Source organism: Geotrypetes seraphini, chromosome 7 (genome assembly GCF_902459505.1).
Source record: "Geotrypetes seraphini chromosome 7, aGeoSer1.1, whole genome shotgun sequence".
Classification (NCBI taxonomy): Eukaryota; Metazoa; Chordata; class Amphibia; order Gymnophiona; family Dermophiidae; genus Geotrypetes; species Geotrypetes seraphini.
In genome coordinates, this window is record NC_047090.1 from 159,225,484 (window position 1) to 159,249,902 (window position 24,419).

Below are 24,419 nucleotides of genomic sequence, written 5' to 3' on the forward strand. Positions count from 1 at the left end.
ATCGCCCGGGTTCCCGATCAGGATGGAAAGTGGCAGAAATGGTGATGGTTTCTATTTTGTGTATATAGATATCCTTTGCCTCTACCTTGTATATTATCTGATGTTTATCTGCATTATTTAGTGATCCTCTGATGTTTATGCAATAAAGGATCATATTACTCTGCTGCTTTCTTGGAGGTTACTTTTACATACCCGTGCTTGTTAGATAAGAAACGTGGCAGTACATTAGCCAATTTAGTTGGGCATACATCCTCGATCAGCACCCAAATATCAGCGCCATATATAGAAACCGGGGTTAGTGACTGGAGGCTTAAAGGAAGATTCTATAAATTATTATTATTATTAAGTTCTTATATACCGCCATACCCAAAGAGTTCTAGGCAGTTCACATCAATTAAATTAGGATCCGGTCTGAACACGGATTTACAAAATTTTGTCGGAATTACAAGCAACGAGGAAGGAAGTATTGGGTTTTTGCAGATGTTTATCATAGTTGGATTGGAAGAAAAAAGGGAGGGAGAGGGAACCAAGAGAGGGGGGGGGGAGAGAAAGGAAGGGGTGGGGGGGGGTAGGATTGTAGCGGGGAAAGAGGGTTAAGGGTCCTGTTCGCGGAAGAGGTGTAGGTGCTGGTGAGATCTGTGTTAAACTAGTATTCCATACAGTGCTATACGGTGCTAAGAGCCTTTATAGAAACACAGAAAAATAAAGGCAGATAAAACACCATATGGCCTGCCTTATCAGCCTCTCCATCAGATCCAATGTACTTAACCCATGCTTCCTTGAATTCAGTTAACACTTTTCATCTTCACCAACTAAACTAGGAGGCCGTTCCAAGCATTCACTACCCTTTCCGTGACAAAGTATTTTCTGAGGTTACTTCTGAATTTATTTATTCAATTTTCTATACCGTTCTCCCAGGGAAGTTCAGAACGGTTTTACATTAATTTATTCAGGTACTCAAGCATTTTTCCGTGTCTGTCCCGGCGGGCTCACAATTTACCTAATGTACCTGGGGCAATGGGGGGGGGGGGATTAAGTGACTTGCCCAGGGTCACAAGGAGCAGCGTGGGTTTGAACCCACAACCCCAGGGTGTTGAGGCTGTAGCTTTAAGCACTGCGCCACACACGGTTTACATAAGTAACACACATAAAATTTGACAACATAATTGTTATTAAAACAAATTCTACATAATCATAAAATAACATCAAAAGGCATAAATCAAATCCTTGACCATGCACCACAGCTTCATATCTTGAATCACATTTGCACTCAATTACATAAATGCGTCGACAAACCAATAGGTTTTTAAAAGTTTCTTAAATCCTAATCTGGGTACATAAAACCGCAAGGTTCCAGTCGAGCTGTTCCAAAGCTTGACGCCCCTCCCCCCACTAACGACACCATAGCATCTCATATCCTTGAATGAACAATAGACTGACTTTTATTGGAATTTAATTGCATGCATTTTTCAGATCTCATACTTCTTTGTGGGCGGTAGATTACAAACTACTCCTTCAGTGTAGCGGGAGAGACGTGGTACACAACCTGATGAACTATCGACAGTACCTTGTATTGCACCCTGTGCTGGATCGGTAACAGTGCAGTCGTTTATGAATTGGCGTTATATGGACTTCTCTCGGCACGCCGGTTATGAATCGTACTGCTGAATTTAGAAGTAGCTGCAACGCCCTCAACTTCACCTTTACAACCCCTAGATACAATGCGTTACAATAATCAACCTTGCTTAGAATTAGCGTCTGCACTACCGTACGAAAATTATAATCCTGCAGCATCGGTTTCAACCTATATAACATTCTCAACTGCATGTACCCTACCTGTATTGTCTTCAGTATTTACCTTCAACCTATGCCCCCTCATTCCAGAGTTTCCTTTCAATTGATAAAGACTCACACATTTATACCATATAGGTATTTAAACATCTCTATCAAGTCTCCCCTCTCCCACCTTTCCTCCAAAGTACATATATTGAGATCTTTATGTCTGTCCCCGTACACCTTATGATGTAGATCACCATCCATTTTAGTAGCCTTCCTCTGGACTGACTCCATCCTGTTTATATCTTTTATAGAAATATATAGGACTATGAAGGCAGATAAAGAGCATATGGTCTGTCTAGTCATAGAATACTAGTTTATCGCAGATTTCATACCTAATTTTGGTCACCAGCATTTATACCTGTACCAAGAAAGAGATGGCTAGGCTTAGACTGATTCAAAATACGGGGGTCAAATTCATTTATGGTCTAAAGAAATATGATCATGTGACTCCTTTCTACCGTAAGGTGCATTGGTTTCCAGTGGAGGCGCGTGTTTTGTTTAAGCTGGACTGTCTTTGTTACAAAGTTGCGTATGGTATTGCTCCAAACTATATGACCTATAGATTTCTCATAGCATTTCATAAATATAGGAGAGAACCACATGCATTGTTTAATTTTCCATCTGCTCAAGGTTGTAAGAGCAAAAAATCCTTGGAACATACACTAGCATTTCAGGCTGCTTTCTATGACAGGGAATTTAGGCCACAGTTGCATAGTGCTTGCTCTTACAAGCACTTTAGAACTCAATTGAAAACTCATCTTTTTTCAAAATATTTAGCGAACCAATTTAAATCATCATTAGGTTATGTTATTTTTAATCTTTTGTTCACCACATTGAACTTACGGTTATGCGGTTTATAAGTACGATGTTATATTATGTTACCTTCTGAAACTGGTGAAAATGCTGGCTTCTAATTTCTCTATAGGCTTGCCACTCAACTTGGGATTTAGTATCAATTTTATATATACCATTCAAAAATTCCCAAACAATTAACCACTTTTATCCCAAAACCTCAGCAACACCACTCAAGGCTCAAGAATTTCATTGCCTTAAGCTTTTATGTGTCCACTCGTCATCGGTCCTTATTTTTTTTAGTACCGTATTTTTTGCTCCATAAGACACACTTTTTTTCCATCTAAAAAGGGGGTGGAAAAGTGGGTGCGTCTTATGGAGCAAATACACTTTTTTAAAACCTCCCCCGGTACCTATTTTAAAATGCTGCTTCCTCGCGCTCAGCCCCAGTCCTTCCTCAGCCAAGATCCACAGAGTCCTGCCTCTCCGATCGTTCTGTTGGGGCAGGTACCTAGTACCTGGCAGTATCCGGTAGCCCCGCCGTAGCCAATTACAATGCACTTTGGGATGGTGCAGCTGGCCCCGCCCCTAGACATTTATGTTCCTTCGGGCCGCTCTCTTCTCTAAGCTCCGTGGCACATGCCTGCCCCTGCCATGCCATTGATGCAGATCTCTGCCCCCTTCCAAGGGTTAATGTTGCTCCTAAAGCCTGGCCCCACCCCCTCTCCCCGCGTACTCTCTGACTCCAGTTTTCAATGTCTTCCGCCCAATCTTTCAGCCATCTGTATTTGTCCTCTAAAACCCAAACAGTCACTGCCAGTTCCACCGCTTGGTCCTCATGGGCAGAAACCCAGTCCTCCACCTGCTGGAGTTGGGTAGCCTGCCTTTCTACATTGTCTTTAATCCCGTCCACCAAGATTTGGTTGAGGTGGTCATCCAGAATCGCCACAAGATGGTTCTTTAGTTCGGTGATCGCCTCCGCTTGTAGCGTTACCTTAGGTCTGCATGTCGAGGCAGTCAGGGTCACTGGAGTCACCATATTAACTGGAGCAGCGTGGCCTCCCGGTGTCTTACTTATCTTCGAGGTACGAGCGGGCATACAGTCAAGGCATGGCGTACAGTCAAGGCGGAGGGAAGAAGAAGGTCTGCTACGATGGTGAATGACGGGGATGCTGCGGCCTCCAGACTCCACAGCAGCAAGGGAGATGGGCTGCTCCACTGGGCCTAGTGGGAGTGCCATGGCACTCCTAATGCTTGAGAGGAAAGGGAGGATGGTGGAGAGAAAGTCTGAGGCCCTGAAGCACAGGGATCATTTTTGTGGAAGGAAGGCAGAGAGGAAAGGGAGGGAGGAGATGAGGGGAGGTCTGAGGCCCTGAAGCACAGGGATCGTCTTCTTTATGGAGGGAAGCCAGCAGCAAGTAACAAAGGCTGCAGAAAGCCCTTCACTCTCTCTGGATACTCAGCTCCAGAGCCACAAACTCCTGCACTTCCTGTGCTCAAATGCTGCCCTGATGCACGCTCCTGCATCACCCACATGTCCCTAAAGCATCCTCAGACCACCAGATGCACCCATGTGTAGAGGAGGAAAAACCAAGAAAAAAAATTCTGAACCCAATTTTTTTTTTCTTGGTTTTTCCTCCTGTACACATGGGTGCGTGTTATATTCAGGTGCGTCTTATGGAGCGAAAAATACGGTAACTATTCAAACTTTTTCGAAACAAAATTAAAAAAAAAAAATTCTCAACTTATTTGTTTAATAGTTTGCTTAGGTTAATGGTCCCAGGGTCAGGGAACTTCAAGCCAAAATGTTCTGCCCCCAAACCACCCATAACCCTCCCATAGCTATGTCCTGTTCAGTTGCACGCTATAAGATTTACATGTGGATGTTATAGAATAGCGACTAGGGCAGACGAATGTGCAAATGTGATTGTTGCCAATTAATTACAATTACTGATTTTCAACACCTTGTTAACTTGCTTGCATATCTATCCTCATGCCTAAATTTAGGCGCCCAACTTTTGGGTTAATCTTCTTTGTTTTGACTTTATCAGAAGAAGTTCTCTCTCCATTCACATACTGTAGTGCAGTTTGTTTCATACTCGATCCAACTACAATGGAAATGAATGTCATTCTACAGGACTGTACTACGGACCTGAGGAGGGGAGTTACCCAACAGCAGTAGAAAAAATTTTCATTAGTCCAATAAAAGGTATTTTTTGGTATTCTATCCATTAACCTCTATGAAAGTTGTATGTTCCCAATGTTCTCAAAAACCCTTCAAAGGCATGAATAAACATGTTGATAAAGGTGAGCCAGTTGATGTAGTGTACCTAGATTTTCAGAATAGAATAGTTAAGCTCTGGAACATAGAAACATAGAAAGATGACAGCAGAAAAGGGCTACAGCCCATCAAGTCTGCCCACTCTTCTGACCCACCCCATCAAGTCTGAGTGCTAATGACCCAGTTCCTTAGCTCGACCCCTGTAGGGATCCCACGTGGATGTCCCATTTATTTTTAAAGTCGAGCACGCTGGTGGCCTTGACCACCTGCACCGGAAGTTTGTTCCAGTGATCTACTACCCTTTCTGTGAAGAAATACTTCCTGGTGTCACCATTAAATTTCCCTCCTCTGAGTTTGAGCGGGTGCCCCCTTGTGACAGAGGGTCCCCTGGGGAAGAATATATCGCTTTCCGCCTCGACGCGACCTGTGATGTACTTAAATGTTTCAATCATGTCTCCCCTTTCTCTACGTTCCTCAAGAGAGTAGAGCTGCAGTTTGTCCAGTCTTTCCTTGTATGGGAGACTCTTGAGTCCGGAGACCATTCTTGGGACCGATTCAGCTTGAAGCACATCTTTTTTGTAGTGCGGTCTCCAAAATTGCACACAGTATTCCAGGTGAGGTCTCACCATGGTTCTGTAGAGCGGCATTATGACTTCAGGTTTGCGGCTGATGAAGCCTCTATTGATGCATCCCAACATTTGCCTTGCCTTGGATGAGGCCTTGTTTGGCAGCCTTCATGTCTGCACTGACGATTACTCCCAAGTCCCGTTCTTCTGAAGTCCTAGCTAGTGTTTCTCCATTCAAGGTGTAAGTTTTGCATGGATTTCCGCAGCCGAGATGCATGACCTTACATTTCTTAGCGTTGAAGCCCAGCTGCCATGTCGAGGACCAGTTTTCCAATGTGATCAGATCCTGCGTCATACTACCCTTAAGATTGTTTTCACTTACTATATTACACAGTTTGGCATCGTCGGCGAACAGTGTCACTTTACCCTGAAGCCCTCGGGTCAAGTCTCTTATGAATATGTTGAAAAGGGATGGTCCCAGGACTGAGCCCTGCGGTACTCCGCTAGTCACCTCCGATGTCTCAGAGAGGGTGCCGTTGACCACCACCCTCTGAAGTCTACCACTCAGCCAATCACTGACCCATGCAGTTAGCTTCTCGCCTAAACCCATCGATTTCATCTTGTTTAATAGTCTGCGGTGTGGGACACTGTCAAACGCTTTGCTGAAATCCAAGTATACTATGTCCAGAGACTCTCCTTGGTCTAGCTTTCCCATCACCCAATCAAAGAAGCTGATAAGATTGGATTGGCATGACCTACCCCTAGTGAATCCATGTTGACGGGGATCCCTTAGGTCTCCCTCATCCAAAATCGTGTCTAATTTACCTTTAAGTAGAGTTTCCATGAGTTTACACACAATTGATGTGAGACTCGCTGGTCGGTAATTCGCAGTCTCTGCTCTGCATCCCTTTTTGTGCAGAGGAACGACGTTAGCTGTTTTCCAGTCCAGGGGGACTCTTCCCGTACTTAGGGAGAGATTGAAGAGCATGGCTAACGGTTTTGCTAGAACATCACATAGCTCTCTGAGCACTCGTGGGTGCAAATTGTCCGGTCCCATGGCTTTGTTCACCTTGAGTCTTGACAGTTCTCTGTAAACATCAGCAGTTGTGAACTCAAAATTCTGAAATGGATCTTCCATGCTTTGCTTTGTTTCCAACCGTGGCCCGTGCCCTGGTGCCTCGCAGGTAAAGACAGAGCAGAAGTAATCATTCAGCAGTTTAGCTTTATCGGAATCTGTTTCCACATAACTCCCGTCTGACGTTCTAAGGCGTACTATCCCATTTGTGTTCTTCTTCCTGTCGCTAATGTACCTGAAGAAGGATTTGTCCCCTTTCTTAATGTTCTTCGCTAGAGTTTCTTCCATTCGAAGTTTGGCCTCTCTGACAACTGTTTTGACCGCTGCGGACTTTGTCTTGTATTCAATGTTTGCTTCTTTCTCCCCGGTGCGTTTGTATGAGAGAAATGCTCTTTTCTTCTCCTTGACGTGGCACATGACCTCATCAGTGAACCATTTGGGTCTCTTGTTTCTTTGTTGTTTATTCACCGATTTAATGTAGCGGATAGTTGCCTCCTGAAGGGTCGATTTCAAGGTTGACCACATAGCTTCCACATTATCGGTTGCTTTTTGACCCTGTAGTGTCTGATGAACGAAATCTCCCATGCGTGCGAAGTCAGTGCCCCGTAAATTGAGTACCCTTGTTCTTGTTTGAGATCTAGGGAAGCCTTTCCTAAGATTAAACCATACCATGTTATGGTCACTGGTGGCTAGCGCTTCTCCCACCGAGACCTCCGAGACGCTTTCCCGTTCGTAAGTGGCAGAGGATGTGGCAGCAGCAGTTAACATGTCTGGGTTTTAAAAAGCAAGGTTTGGAGAAGTTTCTGGAAGAAACATCCACCGTCTTTTATTGAAACAGACATGGGGAAGCCACTGCTTGCCCTGTGACCAGTAGCATGGCATGTTGCTACTATTTGGGTTTCTGCCAGGTACTTGTGATCTGAATTGGCCACTGTTGGAAGCAGGATACTGGGTTAGATAGACATCTACACACTTTTATTCATGCATTAGTAATCTCAAAATTAGATTATTGCAATGTTGTATACCTGGGATTATCAAAAAGAAATCTTAAAAGATTACAAACCATTCAAAATATTGCCATTAAGTATTGGGTTTTAAAAAGAAGTTCGATTGGGTAACACCACGCTATTTACAATTCCATTGGTTGCCAGTTTTTTTTATACAGAACCCGTTTCAAAGCACTAATTCTTATACATCGAGCTTTTTATTCTCGGCAACCCAATTATTTGCATTCTTTGACAGTTCCCTATGCACCGATAAGAAAGCAATGTTACTTACCGTAACAGTTGTTATCCAGGGACATCAGGCAGCTATTCTCACTAGTGGGTGATGTCATCTGACAGAGCCCCGATACGGACGTCTCACAAGCATATTTTGCTTGAAGAAACTCAGAAGTTTCGAGATGCCCGCACCGCGCATGCACCAGTGCCTTCCCGCCCGATGGTCCGGGCATGTCTCCTCAGTTCAGGTAGCTAGCAGAGAAGCCAACCCAGGGGAGGTGGGTGGGACGTGAGAATAGCTGCCTGCTGTCCCTGGATAACAACTGTTACGGTAAGTAACATTGCTTTATCCCAGGACAAGCAGGCAGGTATTCTCACTAGTGGGTGACCTCCAAGCTAACCTCAATGGGATGGTGGGAGAGTTGGCAACTTAGGAGAATAAATTTTGTAACACTGTTTGGCCAAACTGTCCATCCCTTCTGGAGAAAGTATCCAGACAATAATGAGAGGTGAATGTATGAACCGAGGACCAAGTGGCAGCCTTACAAATCTCCTCAATCGGTGTCGATCTGCGGAAGGCTATAGAGGCTGCCATTGCTCTGACCTTATGGGCTGTGACCTTACAGGGAAGGGGTAATCCAGCCTGGGCATAGTAGAAACAGATACAAGCCGCCATCCAGTTGGAGATGGTGCACTTCAATACAGGTCGTCCCAGCTTGTTTGGATCAAAGGAGACGAAAAGCTGAGGAGCAGTTCTGTGTGGTTTGGTGCGATCCAGGTAGAAAGCCAAAGCACGTTTACAGTCCAGAATATGAAGAGCTGATTCTCCAGGATGAGAATGAGGCTTTGGAAAAAACACTGGAAGTACAATGGATTGGTTGAGATGAAATTCAGAGACCACTTTAGGCAGGAATTTCGGATGAGTGCGGAGGACCACCTTGTCATGATGGAATACTGTGAAAGGAGGAACCGCCACTAAGGCCTGAAGCTCACTGACCCTGCGAGCAGACGTGAGGGCCACTAGAAAAACCACTTTCCAAGTGAGAAACTTTAGTGGAGCCTTGTTGAGAGGCTCAAAAGGAGGTTTCATAAGCTGAGAAAGGACAATATTGAGATTCCAAACCACTGGAGGAGGTTTGAGAGGATTGACATGGAAAAGTCCTTTCATAAATCTGGAAACCACAGGATGAGCAGAGAGAGGTTTCCCTTGTAGAGGCTGATGGAAAGCCGCAATAGCACTCAGGTGGACTCGTATAGATGTAGACTTGAGACCAGACTGAGACAGGTGTAGAAGATAGTCCAATACAGAGGATAGGGAGGCTCGCTGAGGCTCCTTAGAATGGGAAACACACCAGGAAGAAAATCTAGTCCATTTTTGGGAGTAGCATTGACGAGTAGCCGGCTTCCTGGAAGCCTCCAAGACATCCCTCACCGCCTGGGAAAACTAGTGAGGAGTTACGTTGAGAGGAACCAAGCTGTCAGGTGGAGAGACTGCAGGTTGGGATGAAGTAGAGATCCCTGATGCTGAGTAAGCAGTGAAGGAAACACTGGAAGAAGGAATGGCTCCCTGCTGCTGAGTTGAAGCAGAAGGGAGAACCAAGGTTGTCTGGGCCACCGAGGAGCTATCAGAATCATGGTGGCATGGTCGGACTTCAGCTTGACCAGAGTCTTTTGAATGAGAGGAAAGGGAGGAAACGCATACAGAAAGCGATTCCCCCAATCCAGCAGAAAGGCATCTGCCTCGAGACGATGAGGAGTGTAGATCCTGGAGCAGGAATTGAAGAGAGTATCCTTCCTTGACGATGGACAGGACCCAGAGGTCGGTGGTAATAGCCTCCCAACAATGAAAGAAATGATGGAGGCGACCCCCTATAGGAAAAACAGGAGGATGCAGAATGAGGTTGGTTATGCTCCCGGAGAGAGAGTCAAAAAGGCTGAGGAGCCTTGGGGATAGTAGAAGGCTGAGGTTTCTGCTGAGCCTTCTGAGGCGGCTGCCTCTTCGCTGGTTGCCTCGCAGCTGGAGCCTGCCTTGGAGTGTACCGCCTCTGATAGATCAAGGGCGGTCTAGTAGGCCAAGACTGTTGAGGCTTAGGCTTGGGCCGAAGGATTGACTGAAAAGACTTTTCATGGTCAGATAACTTCGTCACAGTCTCGATGGACTCGTCAAATAAATCCGCTCCTGCACTAGGAACATTGGCAAGTCTGTCCTGGAGGTTCGGATCCATGTCAATGGTCCAAAGCCATGCCAATCGACGCATAGCCACGGAACAGGCGGCAGCCCGTGCCGAAAGTTCAAAAGCATCGTAAGAGGATTGCATCAACTGGAGACGTAGCTGGGACAGCGAGGCCACTACTTCCTCGAATTCAAAGCGAGCCTGAGACTCAATGTAAGGTGTGAACTTCCGAAGCACAGGCAGGAAGAACTCCAAATAAGTTGTTAAATGAAAAGTGTAATTCAGAACTCAGGAAGCCATCATCGAGTTCTGGTATATTTTCCTCCCAAACTCATCCATGGTCTTGCCCTCGCGACCAGGAGGCACCGAGGCGTACACCTGGGACGGATGAGACCGCTTGAGGGAGGATTCGACCAGCAGGGATTGGTGAGAGAGTTGAGAGCCCTCGAACCCCTTGTGATGAACCGTGCGGTATCGAGCATCCAACTTGCCCGGAACCGCAGGAATGGAGAATGGCGTTTCAAAACATCTCATAAACGTTTGATCGAGTAGTTTATGCAGCGGCAGGCGAAGAGACTCCGCAAGAGGATGAGGCAAATGCATGGTGTCCAGGTATTCCTTGGAGTACTGAGAACCGGTGTCCAAGGTAATGTCCAGGTCATCCGCCATCTGCCGGAGGAAAGAAGAAAAAGACAACTGATCCGCCAGCACAGGCCTCTGAGAAGGACTGGACGAAGTCAAGGCCTCGGGATCCACAGAGACCTGGGATCGACAGGGAGAATAAGAGGTACTCGGTTCCTCGTACTCCGGCCCCCACGGAGGAGACATGTCAGACGAAGAGTACCCCATACGTTGCAGCTTCTTCTGCGGCAAAACTTCAGAGTGCCACAAGGAGTGCCGTGAAGAATGTCTGGACCGATGCCCCCTCGGTGTCTGGAGGGAGATCTAGAACGACGATGTTTAGCATAGTCCCCCGACGCCTCAAGCGAGCAGATGGGACTCGAGGCCGTGGAGCGAAGAGGCGGGAGATTCGACGCCTCTCGAGATGCATTCCAGGCCTGATATGGAGTGCGGAAGAACTCTTCCTGAGACTTGCGATGCCCAGGGCTTCGATTACCCGAAGAGGTATGCCAGACTTCTTCGTCTGGGGGTGTGATGGGCTCTAAAGGGGGCATATCACTAAAGGAGGCCCGCCTCGAGGGACCGGCCGCCGCCCGCCGCTCCTCCTCGCCAAGCAGCGAGACCGACCGGCGAGGAGGAGGAGGAGGGGGCAGTCCGCCCCCCGGAATCGGAACCGGAAGGTCACCCTGGATGGTGGCGATTAACCTGGGTCCCATGGTGTGCATGAGCTCGACAAACTGAGCTTCCAAAAGGGACCGCAACAAAGCCGATATGGAGGGATCCGCACCGAAAGGGGGTCCTCCAGCACAGTCTTCGCGCTCCTTCGTGGTTGAGTGCTTTTGCTTGGAAGCTTTCGGCACTTTGATAACCACGGGCGGAATGGTAGAAGGCGGTACCTGATCCGAAGAGACGGAAGGCACCGGCGCCGAAGACGGGGTCAAAACCGGGACAAAGGAAGCCGGCTTCAGTAGACCCGGAGTAGCAGGAGTGGTGGTGGGCTTCGCATGGGCAGGCGAAGCGGCAGCCAAAGTCGAAGATGAAGGTTCCTTCGCAGCTTCCATTTTGAACATCGACTCCCACAAAAAACAGCGATGCTTAAACGCCCGCGCTGTAAGAGTGGAACAAGGCCGGCACGATTTCGGGAATGTTCTGGACCAAGACACTACAGGCAGCGTCGATGCGGGTCCGTCAGCGAAATCGCGCGCTGGCACTTGCTACACTTTTTAAAACCGGTAATTGGCCGGGACATAGGCCGAAAAAGCTCCGCCGCGAGATCGAAGGAGCGGGGCCTGAGCCACGCAGCCGACCCGGCCGAATCGCCGGAAGAATTTTTTTTTTTTAAAAAAAAGAAATAAAAGAAATAAAATTCACGATAAGAGTAAAAAGAACTCAAAACCGCGGCTATAAGAAGGCAAAAAACGAGAATTCAGTCAGAGCAGAATCGAAGTAAAACTTCTCAGCTCCGCGGAAAGAAAAGAACTGAGGAGACACGCCCGGACCATCGGGCGGGAAGGCACTGGCGCATGCGCGGTGCGGGCATCTCGAATCTTCTGAGTTTCTTCAAGCAAAATATGCTTGTGAGACGTCCGTATCGGGGCTCTGTCGGATGACATCACCCACTAGTGAGAATACCTGCCTGCTTGTCCTGGGATAACTAAGAACTATTCAGGACAACAGATTAGTACTTCCATCAGTAAACAGGGCAAGGTAGGAATTTACGAGAAATAGAGCTTTTTATTTCATGGCACCAAATTTGTGGAATGGTCTGCCCCATGATCTGAGGCTGGAGGAAAAACTTAATACTTTTAAAATTATGTTGAAAACCTTTTTCTTCCCTGAGGCTTTTGAGCGAGATTCAATTGAATCTGAGCTTATTCATATTTTCTAATGGACTTTTGAGTCTCCAGTTAGCTCTCCTGTGATTTGACATTAGTACATGATATATTATGGCATGAATTATATATGTGAATGTTGCTCTGTATGTTTAGTTTTTGCGTAATTTAGGTCTTTCCTATTTTAAGATGGAGTTCTTCTACTTGGACCAGTCGTATGAACAAGCAGTATAACAGGGTTGGACCAGTCGTATGAACAAGCAGTATAACCCCACACTTTGCAACATTGTTGTATGGTGTCAGAGATGTGCTCTAGGCCAGTGTTTTTCAACCTTTTTATACCTATGGACCGGCAGAAATAAAAGAATTATTCTGTGGACCGGCATCGGTCCGTGGACCGGCGGTTGAAGAACACTGGGCTAAGTCGTGGGCCAGACCCCACCCATCTCTACCCAATCTCCACCCCAGACCCCGCCCCCATAATAGTACTAATTGCACCTCGCACGTCCCGTGCCTCATCTGGAAGCCTTCCCTCTGATGTTGCAACGTCAGAGAGAAGGCTTCCGGTTCAGGCACAGGATGCCCATAGGAGCCACTGCCCGTTAGGAAGTGGGAGCTGGCTCGAAGATAACGCCGCATCGATCGCACCGTGGACCGGCGGTTGAAGAACACTGTTTTGGGCCTGATGCACATGCTGGCCCTGTGGACCGACAGGAAATTTCTGTGGACCTAGGGGCTATATTCTCCTCTATTAAACACATTCTAGAATTCTTAAAATTTCTACTGTATAGTTAGATGGAAAACTAGATCAGTCAAGTTTGCGATGAATTATTCGTCTATCTTCTTTAACCAAATCAGACATAACATAACATAGGTCCATCTAGTCCGGCGACCCGCACACGCGGAGGCCAAGTCAGGTGCTCCCAGATGGAGAACCTGATTACCTGTATCCCTCAATGTGTTTTGCAAGGAGGTGTGCATCCAACTTGCACTTGAAACCCAGAATGGTAGTCTCAGTCACAACCTCCTCTGGGAGAGCATTCCAAGCGTCCACCACTCGCTGTGTGAAACAGAACTTCCTGACATTTGACCTGAGCCTGCTGCCCCTCAGTTTCAGTCCATGACCTCTTGTCCGTGTCACATTTGACAAAGTGAATGACAAAATGATGTTTCTTGCTCTATTATGTAAAATCCTTTTAGTATTTTAAAAGTCTCTATCATATCTCCTCGCAGTCTCCTCTTTTCGAGGGTGAACAATCCCGATTTTCTTTCTGCTCTATAGGGGCAGAGACTTCTCAGTGCAAATATTTGGCCCCAGGACTTTATATGGAATAAGAGAAATTAGAAGTACTGCCCATGTAGCAGGAAAGCCAAGAGTGAAGGCAAGGAAGCCTTATCATGCAGAGCCCGGCACAGAGAACAACCAGATGGCTGAGGAAGCTGGAAGCAATTCTCCCAGAAGGGCAGTGCAGACAAAACGAAAGGGTAACAAAGCTTCACATCCAAAAACACCAGTCCATCAGAAACAGGAAGGGATCCCCAATACCTTGGTGAGACTGAAAAAGTTGGAGCTGGACTTTGGGAATGCACTTCTCAAGAGGCTAGGTCAGGAATTGGCCTAAAGGACTCGTTTTGTGTAGAAAGAACAACCTGGAATATGCTCCCCCTCTCTTAAGGAATTTAACGTTGCCCTCAAGACATGGCTGTTCACACAAGCCTTCCCACCCACTTAGCATAAATTATATGAACATCCTCGCTGTAGCAAGACCGTCCACAAAGACACATCTTCCACAAAATTGTGTTCCTAACTCTTGACTATCACCCCACTTTATGTGCTGATCAAATAATATTCTGATGTTCTACTCCCATTGGATAGAATCCCTTTTAGACTGTCCTCTGTCTTATGCTCCACTTTTACATGCCGAGTGATGCGATACTTTCCTATCTACAAATTGGCTTTCTTTTCCTACTCTGATAATCTCTTTCTTAGACTGTAAACTGCTAAGACCTGTCCAGAATTTGCGGTAAAGCAAACCCAATGTAAATTATTCATACAGAACCGATGTATAAGGCACTGGCTCTCATCCCAGGCCATGGACAACACTCTACCAGTAAGATTTTTCTAACATCCACAATGAATATTGATGAAATAGTCATGCATATCGAGGAGGCAGCACATGCAAATCTCTCATGCGTTTTCATTGTGGATATTTTGAAAACCTGACTCACTAGGAGCACGCCAAGTCCTAGTGTAGGGAGTCCTAGTATAGGAGACACCCACATTTTTTTTTTAATTAATAGCCTTTTCAATTTTAAATCAAGCATACATAACTTGAAAAAGATTGGAAACAAACAAAAAGAAAAGAAATCACATAATTATGCAATCAAATGTATTGAAAATATTAACTAATATTTAGTCCACAATTTTGAAAATCAAGAAAGGAAAATTTCATCAGTTTGGAAATAAAATTATATATTAGAGTAACGGCAATAGGTAACCCAAGCTACAGCCGGATGGTAGGTCATTTATCATTGGACTGAGATTCCAACCTTTCTTTTGGTCCAATAAAATCTAAAAGCTGTTTGGTCTCAAAAAAAAAGAAAATTCTTACTTTGATAGGTAATGTAACATTTTGCTGGAAATTTAACCAAAAAAGTAGCCCCAAGAGCTAGGACTCTTGGCCTCAGGGCCAAGAATTCCTTCCTTCACTTCTGGGTTTTCTGAGCCAGATCTGGAAAATTTCTAACATTAGAGCCCAAAAACTTATTGTTAATGTGTCAGAAATACAAACAAAGAATATATTCCCTATCACTTTCCAAAGCACAATGTCAGCAACATAGAGGTTCTGTCGGTTATCACCTCAAGGGAACTTTCCAGAAATGAAGACAAATTCATGTCCAAATTTTCTTTTAGATTTTCAATAGGAGTAGATTCCCCTTGGAGGTTTCTTTATACTCAAATAGTAAGCCCTCACAATTGGAGGTAAATTTTCCAATGGAATGGCAAGAACCTCTTGGAAATATTTTCTCGCCATCTCAACAGGTGAAATGACGGGACATTTAGGAAAATTCAAAAATCTTAGATTGTTCTTTCTCAGAGAGTTTTCAAAGTTCTCCAACTTGTGGGAAATAAATGATCTTTCTTTAACCATTTCCATTTGGACAATTTTAATTTCCTTTAAATTTTAAAAAAAATGTTCTTCTTGTTTCTCCAATTTTTTAGTTAAATCAGACAGTCGCACTCCTTGCTATTCTACTTTGGAGTAGATAGTCCCATAGTCAGTTTTAATAGCCGAGAGACTCAACTTAAGGTTGGCGTCCATGATAGATATGGGGAGGGACTGACCTCTGCTCTGGGCTCAGAATCGCCCGTGCAGCTCCTGCGCCGAGCTCCCCCGATCAATCCAGGCTCGTCCCTGAGGTAGGAAGGGTTCCTTCAGTTGGACGGGCAAAAGCACTCGTTATTGTATTATTGGGTTGGCGGGGATCCCACCTCAGCAGCCTTCAATAATTCAGCACAGCCACACTTGCTCTCTTCAAAAGGCTGTAGACCAGTGGTTCCCAACCTTGTCCTGGAGGACCACCAGACCAATCGGGTTTTCAGGCTAGCCCTAATGAATATGCATGAGATAAATTTGCATATAGTAGAAGTGACAGGCATGCAAGCCTGCTCCATGCATATTTATTAGGGCTAGCCTGAAAACCCAATTGGCCTGGTGGACCTCCAGGACAGGGTTGGGAACCACTGCTGTAGACAATGGTGCTAACATGCTGCCCATGGATGACCTGGACGCCTTCTCTCTGACATATTTTATGACAAAGGGAAGGCTTCCAGGTTAGCCACTAGCAACAAATAGTGGCCTCTTAGAAGAGGAAGGAGGAAGTGAGAAAAAATGCTGCATGGGAGGGAGGAAAAAGAGGAGAATATATAGAGAATATTATTTGGGGGTCCCCAATGCTCTGGTTACGTCACTGAAGGTGGCTATGGGCCCAGTACTAAGAAGAAACACATTGTGAGTGAAGGGATTGTGAACCAGCTAGAACAGGCTCACAATTTCCCATGGTGACCCTTCCTTGTCCTCTTACAGGCTTCCTGCCCAAATAAGAAACCCACACCAAACAAGGTTGCCATATTCACACACAAGATGCAAAAACACTATGCTCAGGGCCACCACTAGTTTCAAGGACTTACTAAGCAGGGATATGGCGAGACTGGAGGTTTGGTAGATGCAGTCAGTAGGGCGGAGGCCCAATAGCAGCAGCTGAGGAGCGAGACAACGAGGAAAGAAAGTGAGGCCAAAGGAGCAAGAGATGACAGAAAGGGGAAAAAATGAGGGATGGAGAGAAAACACAAAGACTGGGAGAGAAGCACAGAGAATGAAGGGAAGAGGAACTAAAAACAGGAGAGAGAGATCAGAAAGGAAGGGAAGAATCACAGCCTTTTACTGAGCCTGGGAATTAATATCAATTAACACCAGTGCAAATAAGAGAAACTAGGATGCAGAACAAGAAGGAAGCCAAAAATGCACAAGCCGAATAGGTGAGGTGAGGAGGAGGAAGCCATGAAAAGAAGATAGTGGTAGAGAAGGAAAATGGGGGGGGGGGGGGGGGGAATCTAAGATAAAGGGTAAGTAAGATGCTACATAGGGAGAGAAGAGCCATGGGACAGGAATAAGGGAGGAGTTTCTTTCTGTACAGAGGCCTTTCTTCCTAATTTACAAGGGATCAAATTATTGCTTGCCTATTGTTTAATGTGCTACTGTGGTTGAAAAGCAACCATCATTAACTCTATTTAGGAACGGTCTACATTAATTACGGCTTCCCAAGCCCGACCATGTCCTTTCACAGCCCTTTCAAATGAACTACCCAATAGGAGGTGTGCACAAGACATCCGAAGTGAGCGCTGCCAGCTTCCGAGTTACACACAGTCTCTGGACCAGTAATTACATTCTAGAAGAAAGCCCTCATACACTAACCTCAGTAGCACTCTTCTAGAAGAGAAGGCAATCGCTTTATGTTGTATTATTACATCTCGCACGGTCCAATTATTCCTACCACAAAATTCAGACATGTTGATATGGGGCCCTAGCGGTTTTAGACGCTAACGCCTCCATTGAGCTGGCGTTAGTTTTTCCGCGTAGCGCGGGGGTTAGCACGCGCTAATCTGCAGCGCGTGCTAAAAACGCTACCGCAGCTTAGTAAAAGAAGCCCATAATCTTTTATAGGCTCTGACTCTCTATATATGCCTTTAGAGTAGCATATTCCCAGGTCCGAGGACCCCAAAAGCACATTTAAAAAAAAAAAAATCAGTTATTGAATTTTCAAAATTACAGCAAACTTGACTTGACTACAGAGTTAGTAAATGAAATGTACTAAACGTGAAATAAAGAAGTGGGGGGGGGGGTGTCAAAAAATTATTCCCATAATTTAGTCCACAAATTTAGAGATACAGATATTAAAAAAATAAATCCAAAACAAATAATCATTAAAAAAAAAAAAAAATCTAGAGGATAATATTGAAAACAAATTCCGAGAGCCGGTTCATTTTACTGTGGGTGATGTAGTCACTCCCCCTCCCTAAAAGCACATTTTTAAAATGCAACCGGCTTTCAGTGGCGAGCAAAGGAGCTATTTGCCTGAAGGGCTTGAATCAGAGCAGCCTCAGCTCCAAATGCTCAGGAATGCCGAATCTCCTAGAATTGGGAGCGCATTTACCCTATTTTTTTTAAAAAAAAAGGCCGGTGAATAGGTCTGGAGAGGAGCTTTTAAACGAACACGTGTCCGTTAATTAATTAAATAACAGATGAGCTCCTTCTTAGAGAGCACAGGGAGCCCAAACTGCCACGGGTATCCCCCCTCCCCCCCCCCCCCTCATTGGCTCCGAAGGGGAAAAAAAAGAATCAGAAAAGGGGCTGGATCCCAATCAGCAAACCTCCCCCTCCCCCTCACACACCCCAATCCATCCACCCACTCACCAGCTTCACCTTATTCTGCCTTCGGCGTGACTAGACCGAGAGAGCCATCCCTCTCTGTCCTCAGAAGCAGGGCTGAGGTAGGGAGCAAGAAAAGCTGCAAATGCACCCAAGCTTGCTCGACAGCAAAATAGCGTCCGTACAATTAATGACTTTATTTCCAATAAAGCACGTCTTTAAACGGTGCATCAGAATTTTCTCCCCCCGCAGGCGCCAAGGCTCCCACCCATCTGACTGATTTCGGTCTAACAAATCTCTCTTTGTGTCAGCTGGTCATGCATTTTTCATTTTTTCCCCCCTTCTAATCCAACTTTTTCTTCTTGCAGCTGGTTTGGTTGGTTTGTTTGTTTTTTTCTAGCACTCCCTCCCCCAAACGGGAAATGACTTGTATTTGCATTCCTCCCGAAGAAACTCGAGAGACAAGAAGAGAATTTTATTTTTAACGCGCTGCTCGATTTCTTTCCTTCCTCTTTTTTTTTCTGAAACTAAAATCTCACCCCAAACGGAAAGAGACAGCGAGCACATGCTTGTCCTTCCCCCTCCCCCCTCCCCCCCTGCATTAACGATCAGCCCGTGCGATCCGTTGATGGCATATTTTCCAAGAAGAATAAAGGCGCGAAGAAGGACCGGGACTGTCAAAGCTCGGCTCACCTGAGTTAAGCGCCGGTGGCTGAGAGGACGACTAAAGATCCCAGTTCCTCGTTTCCTCTTTGGTTTCCCCCCCTCCTTCTTGCCCGCGAACCGAAGATCCGTCTGAGAAAGAGAAAAAAAAAAAAAGCAAGTTGTTGGAGAGAGAGAGAGAGACAGCGCGTCAAGAAACTGTGACTCTGAGATGCTGCGGGAGAGACCCTCAGAGGAAGAGTGATATACAGCGCAGACAGGCAGGCAGAGGGAGCCTGTGCTCTCATCCAATCCACTCCTCCACTCACTGACCGGGGTCTCGCATCATCAAGCCAAGCCTTACATGTAAAGTAGCGCTGTCACTTTCACTGAAGAAGAAAAAAAAAAAATTTTCTCCCGACCAAATCGAGTGAAAGTTGGGTTTTAAAAAAAATATATATATATATATAATTATTATTTTCCATATTTCTCTGTGCGATAATAATTAGACAGTGGGGATAAAGGAGAGAGGCTAAAACCACTGTCCTCTGAGAAGGGGCCAAAGAGCTCTCCAAAATTTAACTAAATGATCTGAAACGTGGTACGTCTGAACCCCCCTTACTCTCCCCCAGTAAAAAGACACATCAAGTTAAAAAAAAAAAAGAATGAGTGGATAAAGGTTTACAAAGAAATAAGCTCTCCCCCCCCCCATTTAACTAAATTAACTGAAACGTGGTACGTCTGAACCCCCCCCCTACTTTCCCCCAGTGAAAAGACACATCAAGTTAAAAAAAGAATAAAAGTGGATAAGGGGTTACAAAAAAATAAGCTCTCCCCCTAAATATAACTAAATGAACTGGAACTTGGTATATCTAAACTCCCCTACCCCCCCAGTTAAAAGACATATCAAGTTGAAAAAAAGGATACAAGTGGACAAGGGGTTACAGAGAAAAAAGCTCTCCTACTCCCCCTCCCCAATTTTTTTTAACTATATTAACTGAAACTTGGTACATCAAACCCTCCCCCCCAATAAAAACACACCAAGTTGAAAAAAAAGGATAAAAGTGGACAAGGGGTTACAGAGAAATAAGCTCTCATACTCCCCCCCTCCCAATTTTTTTAACTAAATTAACGGAAACTTGGTACATCTGAAACCCTCCCCTCCCCCCCCCCCCCAATAAAAGAACACATCAAGTTGAAAAGAAAGGATAAAAGTGGACAAGGGGTTACAAAGAAATAAGCTTTCCTACCCCCTACCCCCCCAAAAAAAAAAAAGGCCCAATGTATTTCTATGGGAACAGGTCTGGGGAACAAGAAAGCTCTGAAAACTTTACAGGATGAGATGGAACTTGGCATGTTGGGGAAACTGATTAAAAAATACCTGAGATTTGAAAATGGGCCAATTCAAACTGAGGATTCATAAGAACATAAGCAATGCCTCCGCCGGGTCAGACCTGAGATCCATCGTGCCCACCAGTCCGCTCACGCGGTGGCCCAACAGGTGCAGTAATCCTCTATCTATACCCCTCTATCTCCTTTTCCAGCAGGAAATTGTCCAATCCTTTCTTAAACCCCAGTACCGTACTATGCCCTATTACGTCCTCTGGAAGCGCATTCCAGGTGTCCACCACACGTTGGGTAAAGAAGAACTTCCTAGCATTCGTTTTGAATCTGTCCCCTTTCAACTTTTCCGAATGCCCTCTTATTCTTTTATTATTCGAAAGTTTGAAGAATCTGTCTCTCTTTACTCTCTCTATGCCCTTCATGATCTTGTAAGTCTCTATCAAATCCCCTCTAAGTCTCCTCTTCTCCATGTAAAAGAGACCCAGTTTCTCCAATATTTCTCTATCTATCTCTCTCTCTCTCTTTCTCTCTCTTATTTCTGTGTCTCTCACTTTCTCTCTCTCTCTCTATTTCTCTCTGTCTCCCTTTCTCTTTTTCTGTCCCTCTCTACTCTCTCTATGCCCTTCATGATCTTGTAAGTCTCTATCATATCCCCTCTAAGTATCCTCTTCTCCAGGGAAAAGAGACCCAGTTTCTCCAATCTCTCAGCGTATGAAAGGTTTTCCATCCCTTTTATCAGATGTGTCGCTCTCCTTTGAACCCTCTCGAGTAACGCCATATCCTTCCAGAGAAATAAGCTCTCTCCCCCCCCCCCAAAAAAAAAAAAAGCCCAATGTATTTCTGTGGGAGAAGGAGTTCCAGCTTCTGTAGCATAGGCACTTACAGGGCTCCTTTCACTAAGCCGCGTTAGGGCTTCAACGTGCGGAATAGTGCGCGCTGGACCTTAACACCAGCATTGAGCTGGTGTTAGTTCTAGCCGCATAGTGCGGGTTTAGCGCGCGCTAAAAATGCTAACGCAGCTTAGTAAAAGGAGCCCATAACGAAACACATCTTTAAAAACTGCCCGGCCTCTACTCTCCCAACCCCCTTGAATTATGGTCACACCCCAAAATACCCTCCGCGCAAAGCACCCATTTCATAAAACTAACCTTCACAACTTCCCCCCACCCCCAAAAACCATTCCTACAATCAGTGGCGTAGCGAGGTGAGAGGCGCCCGGGGCGGTGGTGCCCCTCCCCCACCTTCTTCTCTGCTCCCCCCCATCCACTCCTTCCTCCTGCTGTGCCCACTCACCCTTTCCCCCCTGTACCTCTTTAACGTTCCCGGCGTGAACAGCAACCCTAACCCGCTGCTTGCGCCAGCATTGGCTCTTCCTCTTGACAGCGCTTCCTAGGCGCAGGTCCAGGAAATCACGCCGGGAATGTTAGAGGTACAGGGGAAGGGAAGGGGCACATGCCCACGCAGTACTGTTGGGGGAGGGGAAGGAGCGGGGGAGGGGACATTCACTATTTTTAGTGAGCAGACGTTATCAGCAGGAGGGGGAGAGGGATTTACCCTTTTTTTTTTTACCCTCAAGAGTACCTAAAACAATGTTGTGCTGAGTTTGGTGCTTTACCTTGTGTTCATTTCTACAAAACGATAGACTACAGAATAATATCCAGTCTTAGGTTAAGACTCCTGATGCCGGCCAGATAGGCCGATACACTTACGTGTCGAGTCTTTAAGTAAATAAACTGTAGAACACAGAGGTCACCTTCTCTGGGGGGGGGGGGGGGTTCTTCATTTCTCTGTTGTGAGAAGGAATTTTCTCCTGTGATTGTTGCATTCTGTTGGAAACTACAGGCCAGTAAGCCTCACTTTGATTATTGGAAAAAAATAATGGGAAGCGATAGTGAAATTCCTAGAATCAAATGAGTTACAAGATCCAAGACAACAGGGGGCTTATAATCGAAACAGAAATACATCTTTTAAAAAAACCCGCCCAAGTCGGCACTTGGACAATCAACAGGACAGGTCGTCCAAGTGCCGATAATCAAAAGGGGTGTTTGGATGTATCCAGAGACATTTTAGGCCTCAGAATCTTGCTGTGCGCACTTCTAAGGACTATGGCCCAGAATTAACAAAGAAAAAAAAAATACATTTTAATATGAAATTGTAATACATGGGATTATAGGGTAGACTGGATGGGCCATTTAGGTCTTTATCTGCTGTCATTTATTTATTTATTTTGATGTCTATCCCATTCTCCCAGAAGCTCAGAACAGGTTACAAGTAGACATTCACAATCGTTTGAAAACAGACTAGTCATATGTAACTCCCCCCCTCCCCCGAAAATCCCCTGCCAACTGCTTTACCATCCTAGCTACACCTCCCCCCCAACATAGCACATGCAGTGCACACATAGAACATATACACACACACACACATATATATATATATATCTATATATATATCTAAACTGAATAATACAAAAATATATATTACTTGCCAGAAATATACTTCTCCTAGTACTCTTCGCTAAGACCAGTCTGGTCTCTAGACTAAGCTCTGTGATTGTCTGCTGTAACCTATTTGTCGTCAGGACTAGTCTGTCGTCACACGATTGCAAATGTCAACTTTTATAACACGTTCTGAGCTTCTGGGAGAACGGGATAGACATCAAAATAAAGAAATTGTTTAAAAGCAAATCTGGGACATTTCTAAAGAAAAAAAGGTGTTAGAAGTAGAGTACTTCAGTTTAAGTATCTATGCCGCCTTTCATCCTGGGAGGAAAAGGGGGAGATGGGAAGGAAGGGGGAGTGAAAAGCCATCTGTTTACAGCCTTCAATAACTGACCTCACAGAAACCCAATATGCTGGTATAATTAATATATATTTTATTATCAATCAATAACAGGTTACAAGAGCCAATCCTTACAGCATATGGAGCTGACAGATAGTATGCCTCAAGCGCTTGAGTATGGTTTGTCATATAATATGTTTGACGGAATGATGATAGTTTTTATAGATTATATTGATTAGAATTTTAAAATATGTGAAATCATTTGTAAGGAATATTTTTATGCATTGTATGAATGTATTTGTACTTTATTCCTTCAATAAAAATGTTTGAACGTAAGTATCTATGCCTGCAAGTGTGACAATTTTTCTCTTAGATATTCTATCTGCTTTATACACTGCTAAACCTCCCAAAAAAATGTCCACGATCAATATTGAAGAGGCACAGGTATGATAGCACAAGTTATTTAGAAGTTAGAGACTACGCATGATGCTTACACAGATACCGAGGCCCAGATGCTCTAAAGCCAGCGATCATCACTAAGCACAAATATGGGCACCATAGAGAGAATCCAGAGGATTATTTGATACAGATTGGCAGAGAATTTCAATATGAAGATAGTAGCGCACTTTCAGCTAAAACAGAGTTATGAGTAGTATACTAAAGTGCTGTCTCACATTATGATATCAACATTATGATATCAACTAACATTTATATGTTAGGCTGACTACATAACATCTCTTGTCAGTGGTGGAGCCAACCAGCATCTGCCCTCATATCTCTGAACCCCGTCCCTCCTTGGTGTACCTTACAGGCGTCCCCAGTACTAGCAGCAATTCATTTTAACTGCTGATGCCAGCTGTCCCTCCCTCCCCCCCCCCCTCCCGGCTTCCCTCTGCTCTCTCCCACCCTCGCTGATGTAATTTCCTGTTTCCTGTCCAGTAGGATGTGGCATAGGGAAGCCTAGGGGCCGGTGCCAGCAGCATAGATGAATCGCTGCTGGCGCTGGGGTTGCATGTAAGGTATACCAGGGAGGGACGGAGTTCGGTGATAGGAGGGCAGATGCCAGGAGGCCACAGAGTTGAAAGATGCTGGATGCAGGGTAGGTGTTAAAAAAAAAAACCCCAGTATTTTTTTTTCTTATCTATGGGAGGGTGGAGGTAGAAGTTACAGTAACTGTGAGCCCATCCAAAATACTGGGTCTGGCTATACCACTGTTGCTTATCCTGAGTGGCACAGTCATTGAGAGCCAAACTCCTTTTGATGTTGGGCAAATCACAACACTCCATAGTTACTGGTATAAATTTAGGGCCTGATTCTAAAAA

General features: G+C 45.2%; 1 protein-coding gene across 4 annotated transcripts in view; it reads right to left on the reverse strand.

Annotated features, from left to right (window-relative positions):
* The window catches only part of LBHD2 (LBH domain containing 2), a 65,214-nt gene extending 45,968 nt beyond the window's left edge, over positions 1-19,246 (reverse strand). Inside the window, exon 1 of one of the 4 annotated variants that reach the window (XM_033950686.1) lies at positions 19,024-19,246. Coding sequence is in view for 1 of the 4 variants with exons in the window: in XM_033950684.1 (XP_033806575.1) it covers positions 17,377-17,471 (95 nt within the window). In the remaining 3 variants the exon portion in view is untranslated. Of the gene's footprint in view, positions 1-17,376; positions 17,539-18,375; positions 18,830-19,023 lie in introns of those variants that run through there. The other 3 variants (XM_033950688.1, XM_033950687.1, XM_033950684.1) reach the window with 3 other exon arrangements.
* Between the last annotated feature and the right edge of the window lie 5,173 nt (positions 19,247-24,419).